The sequence below is a fragment of the Dipodomys merriami genome, unplaced genomic scaffold (assembly GCF_024711535.1).
Source record: "Dipodomys merriami isolate MVZ:Mamm:240054 unplaced genomic scaffold, mDipMer1.0.p SCAF_412, whole genome shotgun sequence".
Classification (NCBI taxonomy): Eukaryota; Metazoa; Chordata; class Mammalia; order Rodentia; family Heteromyidae; genus Dipodomys; species Dipodomys merriami.
The window spans coordinates 95,578-111,967 of record NW_027205738.1 but is presented as its reverse complement, the minus strand read 5'-3'; the positions used below and the strand labels follow the sequence as shown (position 1 = coordinate 111,967).

The 16,390-nt window shown below is 39.7% G+C and overlaps 1 protein-coding gene across 4 annotated transcripts in view; it reads left to right on the top strand.

Annotated features, from left to right (window-relative positions):
- Positions 1-16,390, top strand: part of LOC138807133 (PR domain zinc finger protein 2-like) — a 98,321-nt gene that overhangs the window by 25,817 nt on the left and 56,114 nt on the right. For 3 of the 4 annotated variants that reach the window (XM_069992700.1, XM_069992697.1, XM_069992698.1), the window contains 2 exons: positions 1,275-1,378; positions 10,061-10,213. In XM_069992700.1, coding sequence (XP_069848801.1) covers positions 1,370-1,378; positions 10,061-10,213 — 162 coding nt within the window. In that variant the 5' untranslated portion in view covers positions 1,275-1,369. Of the gene's footprint in view, positions 1-1,274; positions 1,379-8,614; positions 8,650-10,060; positions 10,214-16,390 lie in introns of those variants that run through there. The other variant, XM_069992699.1, reaches the window with a different exon arrangement.

Below are 16,390 nucleotides of genomic sequence, written 5' to 3'. Positions count from 1 at the left end.
TGATTTCATGATTTTGTAGTTGTCTTTACATCTGCCCCTGTCATTTGTTGTGGGTGCCTTGATTTCTTATTTATGTCTCCAGTACCAGGCTCTTTGTGGACCCTCAATAGGTATTTGAGTGAGTGATGTGACCACTGTATTCAGATGATTCTGTATGGGATGTTGAATACATTCAAGCTTGTATCACTCACATTTTGTAGCCTTGTTATTGGATAGAAAGTTAAGGGAATAGAATATAAAAATAAAAATTTAGTCCTGAAAGATACCATGCTTATATTCTGTTTCTTTTTTGTTTTTTAGATATATTTCTGTATATGAATGTTTTTAATTAGTATGTTTTCTAATTTTCATTCAAAGTTTAGTCAGTGAGTAATTGGAGTATTTATAGTATTCAAATAAAAATGATTTTTAGCCAGACACTGGTGGCTCATACCTATAATCCTAGTTACTCAAGAGTCTGAGATCTGAGAATCTCAGGAGACAGCTAGGATATACAAATTCTTGACTTTCCAAATATCCAGCAAAAAGCCAGAAGTGGAAGAGTGATTCAGGTGGTAGAGTGCTAGCTATGAGTGAAAAAGCCAATCAAGAGTATGAGGCCTTAAGTTCAAACCTCAAAACTGGCACTCTCCAACAAAATTAAAAAAAGTTGAATGTATATCTCAACTGATTGATTACCGGTAGTATTATAAAATTTAGTTCAAAGCAGACGTAGAGAAAAGTGAAGCTCTTATATTCTAGCCTTGCCTCCACTTTTCTGGTGACTTCTTCTGCATGTGAGTTTGCTCCCTGGCCAGCACATAGGAGATGGGCATGTATTCTTGCTGTTAGAAACTGAAGACAAGTTCTTCTGGCTGCCACATTGTCAGGAGCCCTCTAAAAACATCTCACATTTAGTGAAGATGACTTGAAATCCGTAGATAGACAGATTTACCATAATCTGATATTTTTCTTGTGATCATGTTGTTTTTCTGGCAGAAGAACAATATGTTAGTTTGATATGTACAAATCATAAAACTCTTATCTAGTTATAAAACAATGAAGATTACAGAAGTTATCTGTTTAGAATCAGATGAAATCAAAAGCCCCTTAAGGATTTAATTTAATATGATTTAACTTGGTCATAATTAAACATTGCTTTGTTTTGGTTTTGGTTTTCAGACACTCTAGCCTTTTAACTGTTTTATGAAACTGGATTGACTTTAATGCTTTCAGTAAACTAGAGTAAACTATAAACTATAGTAAACTATAAAAATACTGGTTTCATTTCTTAGGTGTCTGGGCCACTAAACCGATTTTAAAAGGGAAAAAGTTTGGGCCATTCGTTGGTGAAAAGAAGAAGAGATCTCAGGTGAAGAACAATGTGTACATGTGGGAGGTAAGGCGCGAACTCCAGCTCTGCTTACGAGAGGTCTGTACATTGTAGAGACATCACTGTCCTGTTTTCTTAGGATGTGATAGTTTAAAGTAAAAATAATGATCAAATGTGTTTTTTGGATACAGACTATTTATATATGTTGTTTATTTTTGAAGTAGCTCTGCTTTCCTCAACAGTAAATGTCAAATCTATTTTTTGTTTTGCTTTGCACTTCAGTCCTGGACTTCCTGTGTTTTGGTTTGTCCCTTTATAGATGACACCAGATACATACCATAAATGACACTGCAGTATGGCTGCAGAGGAGTCACTGTTTCAGAACATCACTTCTGTGTTACATTATAGAGCTTTTAATTTTGCACAAGCTTTTCTTTCTCTTTTGTGTTCTCCCAACAGCCCAGGAAGGCAGAGCAAGGCAATAGCCTTTAGAGGAGAAAAGCCAGGAAACAGGCACAGCCAGATCCTTGTCTTCTGTCTCACACTGGCAATTATAGATGTTTGCACCTTTGCCTGAGTTGAAGTCCTGCTTCTAGCTCTGTGACTTTGAGCAGGCTATGTAGTCTCAGGGCTGTAAGTTCTTGAATTGAAAAAAAATGGTGACACTAGGACACATTTCACTAGAAAAGTTGTGAAGTAAAAAATGTTCCCAGGGTACTGAATGGAATCCTGCACTCATGTAGAATGGAGTTCAGGTCACTGCCTTGGGGGTGCTCTGCAGTCCCAGAGGGCCTCCACAGTGTGAGTCCTTTAAAAACAAGTTCAATTGTGAGATGATAAGCTCTCACATCTGTTTCTCACATGTGGACCTATAAAAGCCTGGAAGAAAAATATGGCTAGGAAGTGTGTAGAGACTTGGCTTAGGAAGCTGGGGCGGTAAGAGGTTGGAGGCAGGGCTGTTTCCTCAAGGCTATAGCAGGGTTCTTGGGTTGATCTCATTGTTGCTCCCAGCCCTTTGGAGTTGGAATGTTTCCTGTAATCACTTAGGACATACCTTCTGACAGAGGACCCAGAGGCCTTAGGAAACAGGACTTACCACCACAGTCATTGCATTATGCTGTTTCACCACTTTGAGGTCACAGCTGTGTAACTATAGAAAGACTGCCCAGGCAAGAAATGCTTTGAGTACTAAAGACCATGTCTGCATCATTAAAAGTGTCTCCACCATAAAATTATGCTCCAAAATAAAGTGCATTTTTGCTTTCAGATGTTTTCCAAAGGAAACTAGCAAACCTGCTGAACCATAGCCAGGATAATATTAAGGAGCTGGAGTGTGCTGACTCAGCTTCTGTGTATACAGTGCTATTGAATTAAACAGAAGTTGATGGTACTACCTGTTGCCTATATTACCACATGTAACAATTTGAGGTTGCTGGGCATACCATATAAATGATTATCTCTGTCTGTGTAAGGGAAGTTTCACTTACACCGAAATCTGTACACAGTATTATCAGAGAGGAACTTGTTGAATATTTGTGATTTAGAATCTGTAAACTTGCGATCCCCCCTTCCCTGCCCCCATTGTTGAGACAGTTCACTTTACACATTGCTGCAGTTGTAAGTCTTTGTGAGGGTGTGTGGTCAGGGTTAAGTGAAGGTGGGTAGGGAAATAGGTGTGGCTCTCAGGCTCAGAGCTCCTTCTATATGCATATATTTGATATGGGACCTTTGATTTTAAAAGTGAGTGAAAGCCTTTTATTATAAGTTCGGTTAAAATGAAGGTAGATATTAGTGATGTGTATGGCTATACATATATCTATACATATTCATATGCAATGTGTAGGAAGTATAAATTAGAATGTATATATATCTAATTAAAAACAAAATTGAAAATAAAAGTAAAAATTAGTATTTTCCCCTAAATTATTCTACTTTCACCAGAATACTACTTATTCACATAATTGGTTTGTCATTAGAACCTCATCCTTATCTGGACTTCCAGAAAAGCCCCCTATGCCCAGCATGTCTTTTGTGGCAGCATCTTTTTACCTCTGCTAGAACTTCTAATATAAGACAAAGTGTTACATTGCTTTTCTTGAACTCATGATTAGCCAACTCTTCTGTAAATCATCTAAGCGTTTATGGAAAACATTGTATTAAAGAGTAACAGGAGAAACAGTGGTATATACACGGAGTGAACACACAATTCAGGTGGGTTCTCAAAGGGGAAGAGCTGCTTTGATGGCTTGGTGGGACACTGTGATGGAGTTGGGGTGTGGACTGTGAGTTACGCATGCTTCTCTTGACCACTCCTTGGTCGAGCAGTCTGCAAAATTTTCATCCACCTCTGATAAAAGCCATTCCAATTCACTTCTTTGGGGCTCAGATTGCTCCTAATGAAAAGAAGTTTTGAGTTGTTGGAATAAGAATTAGTTTAATCTTTTTAAAATAGACTTTTTAAAAAGGTATTTTAGTTTCCTAGATAGGACCTGAAGGTTTCTGTCATGATGTTTTGTGCTTTGTAATAAGATACCACGTATGGGGCAGTTTATAGAAGTTCTCTTGGCCCACAGGGCTGCAGGCTGACAAGTCTGAAACTAAGAAGCAGCTTGGTAAAACAACACAGTACAAGGTGGGACAGGAGATTGAACACAGCACCTCAAGCCCTTTTGTTATTGGCATTAAGCCCTTCATCATGACCTAAATTCCTCCCATTAGCCAACATCTCCATGCTGTTCCATGGGGATTCAGTTTCCCCAATGCTACATTTTGGGATCCACTGAAACCAGAGTGTTTTTCTCTGCCCCTGTTCACACCCACAGCCTTCTCTACCATCCACATTTTGTCCTCGACTAGGGCACTGCTGCCGTGTGAAACCTGCACTGATGCATCACTATCGCCCAGAGTTCATAACTTATGTAGGGCACTTTCTTGGTGTTGTACCTTTTAGTAAGTATTTAACATTTGAAGGTAATATATGTTCATTACAAAATAATATGAGCAGTACAGAAAAATATAAACATGAAGCCAAAAGTCATTTCAACTAAGAAAGTTATTTATTCTTTAATCATTGGGAAATTGTACAAACTTCTCTCCAGAGGAGTTGTATTCCAGTCTTTCTGCGTAACTAACAAAACCATGTTTTTCTCCCTAGCTTTATGAATCTCAGTACTTTTAAGCTTTTTTTTTTTTTTTTGGCCAGAACTGGGACTTGAACTCAGAGCCTGGGCACTGTGCCAGAGCTTCTGTTGCTCAAAGCTAGCACTCTACCACTTGAGCCACAGCGCCACTTCTAGCTTTTTCATTTTATGTGGTACTGAGGAGTTGAACCCAGGGCTTCATGCATGTTAGGCAAGCCCTCTATCACTAAGCCACATTCCCAGCGCTAGTGCTTTTAACCTTTTTAAAGTTTTAAAACGATCTGTTCTTTTAACTCATAGTTCCCTGTTTCTCTTTGCATTTTATTTTTTTGTGCAACAAATTCAAAATTTAGTAAATGTTTTTCTTTAAACACATATTGAAAATTACAGCTTTATGCCATTTAGAGAAAGATTTGCAAATGTGCTCTCTATATAAGTGTATTCATTCACTTTGTAAATTAAAACTACAAACCCAACCTCCCATTCACTTTACACAAGGACACCGTCCTTGTCTATTGGCCAGAAATATCCTAGACCAGCCCCAGTTTGCAGTAGGCAATTAGTTGTGACAAAAGTCACTCCCAGGAGTAAAGACACCTCCTTATACTGTTAACTCTTAGGGTAAGATGGGCCTTTATGCTCACCAATAATCACTGTATTAAATTTTGAATTTAGATTAGTTTGTATTGTATAACTATTTCAAAGTGACTATTAAACTAAATGAAAATTGGGTGGTATGAAAATCACAGTTAGATAAAGAGTGCTTGATCTCTGTTGAGTGACAGAGGCAGAGAAGGCCTTGATAGCTTGGGGATTAGGGATGGTTTTGGTTTGCTTTCAGTAATCTGGGCAGGTGTCTACCTAGATTCTCTAAAGGTTTAGCTACAAACATGTAAAGCCTGGTGCCTGGTATAGGGGTACTCCTCTTTTGCTAGTTTTTTCCCAAGTGAGGAGTTTTAGTCAAGTGAGTTCACTTGCCAACAATGCTTTATAGTAGTCCATGATCCAGGACCTTTGCTTTATTGAAAGGAATTTTATTATGGGTTGGAAAACAATCCCAATTGTCAGGAAAACCATTTTTGATTTTATGTAGTATTTCTCTTTGGAGTCAAGAGAGCTGAGTATTTCTTGCTCACCATGAAGGTCTGGAAATGGACTTTTTGCATGTTAGTTCTTGGGTTTGAGCTAAGGTGGGAGGCCTTCTGTCTTTGCTTGAAAGGAAGTGAGAGTAGTTGGCTTTCCACTATCTATCTTCTACCCTGGCTGATGGGGACTGGCAGTTTTAAATTATAGTTACATTAAACAAAATCTTGTCACATCTTGAAAGAAAGTTGTATGTGTCAGTCAGCAGATTTCAAGTCCTTGGAAACCAAGGTTTGGCCAACTAAAAGGTGAATTCTAGCAGAACCTTTTATTCTAGTTCCTAATTACAAAGTCAAACTCAATAAAACCAAGAAAGCTATGCTCCAGGGCTGGGAAGGTGGCTCAGTGTTAGAGTGCTTGCCTTGCATGCATGAGGCCCTGGGTTCAATTCCTCAGAACCATATAAGCAGAAAAAGTTGGAAGTGGTGCTATGGCTCAAGTGGTAGAGCGCTAGCCTTGAACTGAAGAGCTGAGGGACAGCACCTAGGCCCAGAGTTCAGGCCCCATGACTGGCAAAAAAAAAAAAAAAAAAAAAGGAAAAAAAAGAAAGCTATGCTCCACTGTTTGTTTGTTTGTTTGTTTGTTTTGTTTTTTCTTTTTTGTTTTGAAATCAGTGTATAGGATGATGTAAAGGAGAGCATAACTTAGCATTCAGCAAACCTTAGTTACTTGCTTTCCGAAAGTCTGGATTATTCTTCTCATCCTTCCCCCTTCTTTGTGGTATACATTTTCCTAAATCAGTGAAGGGCTGGGTGCTGGTGGCTTACACCTATAATCCTAGCTACTTAGATATGAAGATTGTAGTTCAAAGCCAGCTCAAGCAGGAAAGTCTTTGAGACTCTTATCTCCATGAAACTACTTAGAAAAAGCTGAAAGTGGCACTGTGGCTCAAGTGATAGAGCACAAAGAGGGTAAGGGATAGCACTCAGGCACAAAAAAACAAAAACAAACACAAAATAACCAAAAATCAGTGGACAGGGAGGATACTCAGAAAAAGAAAAGAGAAAATAGGAATTATAGGTGGGTTCTCTTAGCTCACGCCTTGTAATCTTAGCTACTTGGGAGGCTGAGATCTGAGAATTGTGGTTCAAAGCCAGCCTAAGTTGAAAAGTATGTGACTCTTATCTCCAATTAATCAACAGAAAGCCAGAAGTGGCGCTGTGGTTCAAGGTGCTAGAGCTCTAGCCTTGAGCAAAAGAGTTCAGGAACAGGCCCCCAATTCAAGCCCTGTGACTGACTGCCCCTTCTACCCCCCAAAAAAGAAGAAAATAGGTTATAAATTGTCCTAGTTGGAGGGGAAAACTGTTATTGACATATTTATTTATTTATTTGTTTTTTTTATTTTTCTTTCATATTTTCATACGTAATCCATTCTACCCTTAAATGGCTTTATTCAGTGACAAATCTATTGTGAATATTTTTCAGTAAACTGACTTGCACAACATCTATTTAGTTTTTTTTAAATATTAAAGTGCATTAATTTATAAATGTTACATGTATTTATTTTTATTCACTATAAAATAATGGATTTCATGTGGCAATTTTATTCTCCTTTGATTATAGAAATAATGCATGTTAGTCAAAAAAATTGAGCAGCGTAGAAATATCTAACAAAACAAGTTTGTGTGTAATCCAGTTAATTATTTGTGCAACTTTTTAGTGTCTCGGTATTCTGCTGTATGCATGGGCTGTATTGCACTGAACTAATTGCATACTGTATTTCATCTTTCCCTGAGTTGGGAGTGGTTAGTATGTGGCTATGAACATCTTTGTACAAACATCTGGGTATAGTTGTCCAATTATCTCAAATTCTTCCAAGTGTATTTTTGGATTAAACGTGTATATAGAACATTTTCTTTTGTTCAGGTATAGCTAAATTTTATCAAAATTCCCTGGGGGCTAGGCACTGTTGGCTCACACCTATAATCCTAATTACTTTGGAAGTTAAGATCTGAGGATTGGGGTTCAAAGCCAGCTCAGCCCAGGCAGAAAAATCCATGAGACTCATCTCCAGTTAACCACCTAAAAAAATTGGAAGTGGAGCTGTGGCTCAAGGTGATAGAGCATTAGCCTTGAGCTAAAAAGCTCAGGGACCAGTGCATAGCCCCTGAGTTCAAGCCCCTCATTTGACCAAAAAAACAAAAAACAAAAAATCCTCAGGTTGGAAGCATGGCTTATTTGGAGATCTAGCCAGTTAGTTGAAGGCAGCAGATACAGAGTTTGAGTCCTGGTCTTGCACCTTAATAAAGAAGAAGACGAAGAAAAATCCTGCCAATGTGTTCTCTGATCATCAGTACTTGGGTAGATTTTCTGCTCTCATACATTACTTCCAAAGTATTTTTTCTTTTTCTTAATTTTTCTTTCTTTCTTTCTTTCTTTCTTTCTTTCTTTCTTTCTTTCTTTCTTTCTTTCTTTCTTTCTTTCACTGATTGAATTTACATTTCTTTTTTTTCTTTTTCTTTTTATTAACATTATTATTATTATCTTTAAGTAGTTGTACAAAGAAGTTCCCATTCTACAAAACAGTATATGGTATTCATTTTCTTAAATACGTGTTTTCAGTTTAGTTGGTGAAAACTTTTGAAATTATTATTTTATTATTAAGTTTATTACTTTTTTTTGTGCCAGTTCTGGACCTTGAGCAGTGTCTCTGAGCTTTTATGCTCAAATTGGTACTCTACCACTTGAGCCACAGCTCCACTCCTGGCTGTTTGGGTGTTTAATTGGAGATAAGTGTCTCACAGGCTTTCCTGCCTGGGCTGGCTTTGAACTGCAATACTCACATCTCAGCCTCTTGAGTAGTTAGGATTATAGGCATGAACCAGCAGCCCCTGGATAAGTTTATTTTTTTATGAGGTTTCAGGTATGTATTCATTTGTGAGTTATGTGCCTATTTTTAAAAAGTAAAATGTTTTTTTTTCTATAAAAGTCAGGTGATTTCTTTTTATTCTTTTTGCACACTAGTGTACTTAGAAGATCCCTTAGTCTCCTTTGGAGTACTGTGAGCTGTGCATAAAGAACTCAGTCAACCAGAACACTTCACTTTTTGCAAAGGTCTCTACTGACTTGTGAGCCAGGAAGTTCCAGCAGAGCCTGCTTTGATGCTGAAGCATGTAGATAGTCTAGCTGCCTTCTTCATTTGTGCGTTTCTCTGGCAGCTGTCTCTGTGTGTGTTTCTCCTGTCCTACTGATCTCTGTCAGTGTGCCAGGGTGTTGGGTGGTGGGGTGGGGGAGTGGGTGGGCATGGCTGAAGTCCATGGGGGTATCTCTGAGCTTCTGTGACCAGTTAGTGCTCCATGACCATCCCTCTGTTCTGTTTGCTAGCTTTACTATGCCGGCAAATAAGATAAAATTGCCCTGTAGACATTTAAACTAAAAGTGACTGAAAGTTTGTTGTTTGTGTTAAGTTTAACCTAGTTTTGCATTATAATACTGTCACTTTATGATCTACCATTTGGGGGGCTATTGTGTCTTCCATACGTGCATATCTTTCTGCATCTGTCCCTTTAGGAGCAGAGGGTGAGTGTGATAATGGGGCTGAAAGGAGTCTTTAACAATCAGATAACCTCTTTTTAGCATGGTGCTGATAGGTGTTTAGTAAATGACCTATTTTTGGATAAACTGGTAGGGATACTTATATAACAGTGAAAGTATTCATCTGGGGACTTAATGTTAAATAAATGAACTGCACAGCACTTCTGGCCTGTCTCTGTCATGTGCTCATTAGCTGGTAGCCACACTGTCTTTCTTATTAGAGGTATTAGAGGCAACGTAGAGGGGAGAAGTCAGAATGAGTATCCAGGAGCAGTCAGCAAGCAGGGTTACTAGGCAGTGCTGTGCACAGAGGGAGGCCAGCATGGAAGCTGCTGTGGGATGGGTCGGTGGTGACTCCTAGAAGAGGAGCGCTCTCTGCCAGACACTGTAATGCACAGAGCAATGTTCCATTGCACCACAGGCCCCACAGGTGTACCTGGATGGGGTGTAGGCATTATCAGTGAGCTCCATGTGTAAATGTGTACAGATGCTAGCTCATCAGGTGTGCTCAGTTCTTGTCCACCTTGCCAGAACTCTGTAGCCCAGCGGTCCAGCCATGCATAGACTGGCAGAACATTCCAGAAAACTCCGGTTTGGTTGCTGTTAAGCACTGTTGCCATTTTCCTAAGTTCACCTGGGGGAATGGAGTTGTCACTTGTTCTTACATGTATGGATAATGTATTTGCTAAAGCAGGACCCATCTAGAGATTAAGTGTACTGTCTACAGTACCTTTATGGTTAGAGGAAAAAATAAGCAATAGAAAAACAATGAGAATTACAGCTTTGGGTTTCACTTTTCACCTTGTGTTTTTCTTTATTGCTTGCTTGCTTTTGTTCCTCTGAAATGCTTTGTAGAGATACTTGTATTTAATGCAAATGAACTTGAAAGTGGAGCCCTGTTTTAACCCAGGCTCATTTCCCCATTGCCAAGGTATATTACCCGAACCTGGGGTGGATGTGCATCGATGCCACGGATCCAGAGAAGGGGAACTGGCTGCGTTATGTGAACTGGGCTTGCTCGGGACAAGAGCAGAATTTGTTTCCACTGGAGATCAACAGAGCAATCTACTATAAAACTTTGAAGGTAACAGCATTGGAATTGGCCACTGCCCGTTAACAGTAGTGATTGTGAGACCAGGGAAGGATCATGTCTGAGATGGATCATGTGACCTGTGCTCTCAGGGTTCTGATTACATATATTTTGCTGCCACTTTGTGGGGTCAGGGCTTCAAAGTGTGAGGAAGGCTGTGTGGAGTAATTACATGCTACTGATTCTCCACATGGCTGATGACCACTGGGGCCACTCCCATCTCCCTGCCATGCACAAGCAGCTGTATTACAGCCGTATTTTGTTCAGCAGAGACAGTCTGTCTTCAGTGCAAATGGAGCCATGCAATGGCTTTCCTTTCCTTCAAAACAGAGCATATTTCTTCCTTGGTCCAATTTTTTTATTTGAAGATATTAACTGTTGAGGTGGGAAGGAGAGGACAGTCGTGTTCAGGCTGGGGGGAGGTGTCCACACATTGGGGACCTTACAGCCTGGAAGCCTTGTATGTTGCTGCCTTCCTTAGGCAAGCAAGATGCTCTTTCTTGCCCTCACTCTCCAGGTCTGCATACTATGCCAGGAAATGTTCTCAGGCCAAATCTTGGGGCTGAGAAGCTAGATCATAGATGCTTTAAAAAAAAAATTAAATTTTAGCAGGCGCTGATGGATCAGGCCTATAATCCTAGCTACTCAGGAGGCTGAGATCTGAGGATTGTGGTTCAAAGCCAGCTGGGGCAGGAAAGTCTGTGAGACTCTTATCTCCAATAAACCACTAGAAAACCAGAAGTGGCATTGTGGAGCAAGTGGTAGACCACTCGCCTTGAGCTGAAGAGTGCAGGGACAGCGCCCAAGCCTAGAATTCAAGCCCCATAATTGACAAAAAAAAAAAAAAAAAAAAAAGAGTTAATTTTAGTTAATTATTTGTGCTGATACTGGGTTAGAACTCAGGGCCTTGTGCTCTCACTTTTTCACTTAAGGCTGGTGCTTTGCCACCTGACTCACACTTCCACTTCCTGGTTGTTGCTTTTTTAGAGTGAAGACCTTTGCTAAAATCGCCATAATGGGGGCAATTTCTGTACTCATTTCTATTAAATATGTCAAAGTCTGGAGACAAGCCCATGAGAGGCAGTCTCTGTGGAGTGGAGGATTCTTGATGAGCAAGCACTGAAAATGGCAGCTGGTTTGGCAAGGGGCTAAGTTTTGTCAGTGTGGTAGCATTGGCCTTTGCAAGTTTAATTAGTACATGCTATTTGCTGTTTCTCTGCTGTGTTTCTCCTGCCATGGCCTGGTACTTCATACCACCCATGTCAATTATTTCTAGGCAATGTAGGACTAAAGATAGACATACACAGCATGTTTGTGCTATTTTCTCACTGATGAGAACAACAAACCCTCTCTTCCCATTTCCTTTTGCTTCATGTGAGAGCATGATTTTCTAGTAGGATTATTGTAGTTTTGAAACATTGGATTTGAAATTGAATTCAGAATGGAATGCAAGAATTCATTTTGTTCCTCAAATTTATTCAAAGTTGAGAGACTAACGTGGTTGAACCAGCATGGTGGAACCTTGGTAGTGATTCAGTAGCAGCAATGGATGAAATGGGCCACTCACTCATGAGAGGAGGGCACCAGTACAGCTTTCTCCTTAAGCATCAACTTAACTTGCTTCACCCTGACAGCAGAATGCCCAGAAGCCAGATATGATCTACAGGGTGGCCCTGAGCCTGCCCTGCCTCTGTGTGTGACCCATAGCAAATCGTTTGTCTGTGCCTCAACTCCCTTGTGGGAAGACACAGGTAGTGGTAGTGTGAGCCAGAGTTGTGGTGAGCACATGGTGAATGTGGATAGAGCTAGGTGATGCCTGTCACTTGTGGTAAGGTATGGCATTGTGCTCAGCATTGGGGGGTTCTAGCCAAGTTCTTGATATAGTTCTTAGTCTTCTCGTCCATGAAGATGAAGTAGTAGTGCAGATTGAGGGTTCCTTCTCCAAAATGTTTGGGACTAGAAGTGTATTGGATTCTGGATTGCTTTGGATTTTGTATCTACATATACATAATGTGGTATGGGTAATGTGGGATGGGACCCAATTCTATATACAAAGTTCATCTTATATAAGTAGACAGAGGCAGTTGGCATAGTATTTTTAGTATCCTCATTTTGTGATTGACCTGCCACATGAGGTTAGGTATGGAATTTTCCACATGTGCTGAATTTAAATTTGTAGCATTTTAGGTTTTGAATTTTGGAATTAGTCACACTTAATGTAAACATGAATTCTTATATTTGTTGTCAAGATTAACTAAGCCACTATGTAGCATATTAATGTAACTGTAAGTAGGATGCTACCCTACTGGCTGGAGTACTGTTACTTTTGCCTATCTTTGAAACAGCATAGTTCTGATTTCTGACCTATGGTATCTGCCTAAATACACGTGAGGCCTTTCAGGCCCCTCTCTGACAACATGAAGTATGTTCTTCTAGGCATTGTAAATGAATCATGTGTGCTGTTCTCTGGTCCCTGTATTCCACCCAAGTAACTGGTACCATCAGTATCACTTTTGTTTGTACTACAGTTAACAACTATTTTGGGCCTATGGATAGCTCAGTGTTGGAACACTTGCTACTTGTGTCTAGCACTGCAAAAATAAAAATAAAAACCCAAAACAAAGGAAGGAAGCTGTTTTAAAGTCTCCACAGTTAATAGTTAAGCCTCTGTCCACTTACTCATTTGTTCATTAATTTGACAAGTATTGATCACATGTCTGCTGTGTACCAGGTACTGTCTATGGTAATGAGCAGGATACAAAAGGTCTCCAGTCTCATGGAATGTTTGTCCACTTTATGGGGAAGGAAGAAGATAATGAGTAAATAAATTGACAAAATAATGCTAGACAACAGTACGTGCTTTAGACAGTGACTAGATAGAGGGAAGCCTGCTTTAGCTCCAGGGGGTCAGAGCAAATGTTTGTGAGAAGTGACATTTGAGTTCTACCCCCTATACCCCATACCCTCATAGAAAGGAGCCAGCCCTGCAAAGAACTGGGGGAAAAGAGCAGTGCGGGAAGATGGGCCAGTAGGAGAAATAACTTGAAGTGGACAGATAGGGGACTTTGGTTTTGAAAGGGTGTTTTGGTTTTGTTGTTTTGCTGAAAGAGTAGAGCAAGGCCAGTGTAGCTTGAGGAAGGACAGGAGTCGTAGGAGGTGAGGGCTGTGAGGTAGATAGAGGCCCTATCAGGTGGGGCCTGATGACCCACAGGGAGAGGCAGGAATGTTAGTCTTCAACTCTGCACCCATTCCAGAGCAGAGGCTGAGTTCTGATTGTGACATAGAGACCAAGCTAGGGAATGGTTTGTGGAGGCAGAGGAGATGAGCTCTTTGTGCAGTGATTTCTCATTCTCATCCAGCCACAGAAATACAAAAACCTGGGTCTCGTTTCAATTGTTCTGGTAAAATTCAAGTTTAAATATTCTGATGATTTAGAGAAAGGAGTGTGCTTAGTTTTTATAAAGCCTGTCACTCAAGAGTAAAGTTGGAAGGTTTGGAAATCTTGTTGCCTTTATTTTTAATATGAAAATATAACACAGTCATGTACCACAAGCACAGGATCACAGTTTTAGTAAATGCCAGCAGCTAATGACTCCTTATAGTTTTAGTTTGTGTGGGTGCATGGTATTGCTCCTGCAGCTTGGGATGGCCTAATGACACCTTTCTTTGAAAGTGTCTCCTCCCATGAGATGCATAACTATGTATGGTTTTTTGATTTTAGTTTTTAAAATATAGATTTATACTTACTTTAATGACACAGCTTTACTTCCAAAATTTGAGACACGAAATCTTGAACTGCAAGGAGTGAAAGATTTAAAATAGCATTGTACAGGAGGGGAAAACGGTTTGATTTTTTTAAAAAAATTGATTGAAAAATTAATTCCTCTATATAGATTGTTATCTCTGTGGCTGTTTTAATACAGAAGTTGGGAAATGTATTGTTCCATAGTCTAAATATCTTGGCCACCAACTATTTTGAAACTATTTATTAGCAAATTAAGTCAAGTTTCCCTAGCATTTCACCAGCCCATTGGTGTTTAAAATGTTTTATATATGTCATACAAACAGATTCATGTGGTTTCATGGTGTTTGTTTGGCAATAAGAATAACTTGGGTGGAGTAAGTGTCCTCCTACTTAAAAAGCTTGGGCTAATTTTTTTTTATTCTTCTCTTTCTTTTGGTGCTGGGGATTGAACCTAGGGCCTTGAATAAACAAGGCAGATGCTTTTCCACTGAGCTATATTCCCCAGCCCTGTGCTGATAGATCTCTCTGATGATGTCTGCAGAGGACTGGATACACAAACAGGAAGGTGGGAATAGGCATGTTCATTCTGGGAGGCTTCCTGCGGGTTCCAGTAGTAGCCTTGGTGTTGCAGTGATGAAGTTTGTGTGAGAAACATGTTAAAATACATCTGTCCTCAGTCCATTCTCTTTGACTTTAAGATTTTACATGTTTCCTAGAACCCTAGCCATTTCAAATATTATTTTATGTCATCATTTCATAAATGTCACTTATAGCCAAGAGGTAGAGGAATAAACAGTATTTGGAATTTATATAATCTAGAAACAATTTATTTCTAAAAAGTAATTTACTTTTGAGCCAGGTGCTGGTGGCTCACGCCTGTAATTGTACTCAGGAGCTGAGATCTGAGGATCGTGGTTCAAAGCCAGCCTGGACAGGAAAGTCTATGAGACTCTTATCTCCAATTAACCACCAGAAAACGAGAAGTAGTGCTGTGGCTCAAGTGGTAGAGCTCTCACCTTGAGCTGAAGTGCTGAGGGACATCACCAAGGCCCAGAGATCAAGCCCCATGACTGACCCCCCTAAAAAAAAAAAGAAAAAGAAAATGACAGGTTTTAGCCATTCTGGGGGAGTAAAGGAAACAGTAGCTCTTTTTTTATTTTAGTTTGAAGAATTGAGAGTATTTTGAAATGTGAACTACATACCAGGAGTTCTACATGTTACCCTCAAGTGCTTTATTTAAACAACAAGGCCCAGAACTAAAGAACTATATTGTCTCTAAATTGACATTTATTTTTTAGGTTTTTTAAAAATATAATTTTAAGTAGTTGTACAAAGGGCCTTCAATTCTACAAGTCTGATTATGAGTACAGTGCATCTCATCAATGTGAACTGTCATTTTAGGTGGAATTTTCCTATCCTTAACAAAAGCAGGATCAAGCTGAGCACCAGTGGCTCACACGTGTAATCACTATTTAGAGATCTGAGGAGAATAGTTTGAAGCTAGCCTGGGCAGAAAAGCTCAGGTAGTCTCATGACTCTACCTCCAATTAACTATCAGAAAAAAATAAAGCTGGAAGTGGTGCTGTGGCTCAAGTGGTAAAGCACTAGCTTTGAGCAAAAGAGCTCAGGGACAGTTCCCAGTGGCTCACGCTTGTAATAATCCTAGCTACTTAGAAGGCTGAGATCTGAGGATCAGGGTTTGAAGCCAGTCTGGGCAGGAAAAGTCTGTGAGACTCTTATCTCCAATAAACCACTCAGAAAACTGGAAGTGCTGCAGTGGCTCAAATGGTAGAGGGCTAGCCTTGAGCTGAAGAGCTGAGGGACAGTGTTCAGGCCCAGAGTTCAAGCCCCATGACGGACAGTTAAAAAAAAAAAAAAAGAATCAGGGAGCCAGCACTGAAATTATACTCCACGGCAATCAGTGTAGTTTTCCTTACAGAAAAGAATGCTGTGGTATTTGGATATCATATGTTCTGTCTCTTTAGATTGGATGGTGCTTTCATCTTTGATAACCTTTCAGTTTTAAGGAGAACTGGCAATTAGTTTTTCACAGAATAAAAGTTATTCTTACATGTCTTCTGATTAAACTGCATTTATGCCTTACGTGTAGAAATCTTACATGTAGAACTCTGCATCCTGTCAGGAGGGACACTCGATGCTCTCATTACACAGATAGAATTTTCCCCCTTGTAATTAATGAAATTTTTTGGTGAGATATTTCTAGACTACACAAGTATTCTTGTTCCACTCCAGACTTCCACTTGCTAGTCTGAGCATCCATTGGTGAGTCTTGTCCCAATCAGTTTTCTGATGATGATTGCCAATTAATGGATTTCGAATTCTCATTCCTTTTCATTGGTTCCTTGATATCTACTTGAAGGAAAGGTCTTTCTCTTTTATCACTTGTTCATTCATTTACGTTAGGG